This window comes from Cupressus sempervirens, chromosome 8 (assembly GCF_028749045.1).
Source record: "Cupressus sempervirens isolate cs-2001-9-10 chromosome 8, ASM2874904v1, whole genome shotgun sequence".
In the NCBI taxonomy this organism is placed as follows: Eukaryota; Viridiplantae; Streptophyta; class Pinopsida; order Cupressales; family Cupressaceae; genus Cupressus; species Cupressus sempervirens.
The window spans coordinates 646,202,908-646,204,824 of NC_143125.1; the positions used below are offsets into that span (position 1 = coordinate 646,202,908).

General features: G+C 44.7%; 1 protein-coding gene across 1 annotated transcript; it reads left to right on the forward strand.

Moving 5' to 3' along the window:
- The first annotated feature begins 288 nt into the window (after positions 1-288).
- LOC149544090 (pathogenesis-related thaumatin-like protein 3.8) lies at positions 289-1,488 on the forward strand. Its single transcript, XM_089798676.1, has 2 exons — positions 289-498; positions 605-1,488. The coding sequence occupies exons 1-2, from the start codon at positions 432-434 to the stop codon at positions 1,273-1,275; spliced, it is 738 nt and encodes a 245-aa protein (XP_089654802.1). The 5' UTR covers positions 289-431; the 3' UTR covers positions 1,276-1,488.
- The last annotated feature ends 429 nt before the right edge of the window (positions 1,489-1,917 follow it).

The window sequence follows — 1,917 nt, forward strand, 5'->3', positions numbered from 1 at the left end:
CGAACTCGACGAATTGGTACAACTATTATTTGAATATGCTGTATAGTTTTTCAGCAATGCACAAATGGTCAAAGCCGGAGATTGATAGAAGTCTTAATACTGTCGGCCCTTGGAATCTAAAGAAGTCAATACGCGGCTTTGAAGTCCGCTCTTGGCTTCCAGCATAACACGTGGAACTCTCCTCCCTGTGGAGAAACGAAAACTTCATGAAACTTCTCGCTAAAAATGGGCTACTGAAGTCATAAAGTCATAGAGACAAGCCATGTCATGAAAGATTAAATAAGGTGCAAGTTTGAATACCGACAACCCTTACAGAAACCCAAAGCTGTCGTAAGATTTACGGCTTCTCCCTGATTCCCTTCGATCTTCTCTATATCAAATACATCCCCGTATACCCAATCTACCCATTTCCATTCAATCGAGACTCTATAATGGGAAGAGTATCAGATCTTGCGCTTCTTCTTGTGGCAAGACTGGCTATCTCTTTATATGTGCAAGGTAAGCTGTATTGCTAACAAAATACGTCGTGTATGTTGTTGAACAGTACATACATCTCTTTAAGCCTTGCGATAATATTCTATATGTGTGTGTGTGTTTGTCGCAGAGGCGGCAGCAGTTAAGTTTGAGATTCGGAACCAGTGCGGGTACACAGTCTGGGCGGCGAGATTAACCGGAGGAGGGCAGAAACTGGACCAGGGTCAGACATGGACGGTAGATGTGCCGGCGGGGACACAGTCGGCGAGATTCTGGGGCCGAACGGGCTGCACTTTCGATGCGAGCGGGAATGGAAGCTGCCAAACCGGTGACTGCGGCGGAAAACTGAACTGCGAAGTTTCCGGAGCTGTTCCCGCAACGCTGGTTGAGTACGCACAGAGTGACCAGGACTACTATGACATCTCTTTGGTGGACGGCTTCAATATTCCCCTTGCCATCAATCCCACCAATACGAAGTGCACCGCTCCTGCCTGTAAAGCCGACATAAATGCTGTGTGCCCTTCTGAATTGAAGGTCAATGGCGGATGCAACACTGCCTGCAATGTCTTTAAAACTGACCAGTATTGCTGCACTGGCACCTATGCCAGCGACTGCCCTCCCACAAACTACTCGATGATATTCAAGAAGCAGTGCCCTCAGGCTTACAGCTATGCCAAGGATGATGCTACGAGCACTTTCGCATGCCCTTCTGGTACCGACTACATCATCGAATTCTGTCCATCCAAGCCCATGGGCCCCAACAAACAAATACATGTATATATAGTTTTAAATGTGCAGTAGTATATAATTAATTATTCTCATCTTGTATTTGGTTACTCCAATGGTGCTTGTGAGTTTCATGTGGGCCAGTGTCAAGCGTCAGCATTTATTGTATTTGACGTCTTTGAAGAAGACAATGTGAAATGGGTACTTCATGAAATATATTTGTAGGCCCGGCTTCATTGGCGCATTCTACGCAATCAAAACCATTCACTTGACCTTTCTCGTTCACAATATTTCCTCTTTCTTAAAAATGAATAGTCCATTCTCAATTAATTATATATTAAAGTTACATATTCACAAAAAAAAGGGGGGCAGGAGGATACAAGATCATCTCGCGAGAGTTCAAATGACAAAGATGAAAACACTAACAACTATTCATAATAAAAGGAAACCATAAAAATAGCCCTCAAATGACTAAAGTAGTGCTAGCCAAGAGAGAAGGATCATGTTGATCATGAAACCCCCATGCATCAATGGGATTAGAGAGTGGCTCAAGAGGAGCCCACCTGTCATCAGCAACAACAGTAGTGTGCTATTTTTCCTCACCCTCTGCCCTAGGTGGCAAAATTGCTAGGTCCAAGTGGGAGAATGACAACTTGGGGTTAGCAGCAAGTGCAGGCCAACTAGTAACAATAGGAGCAGCATTTGGCGACCACCCAG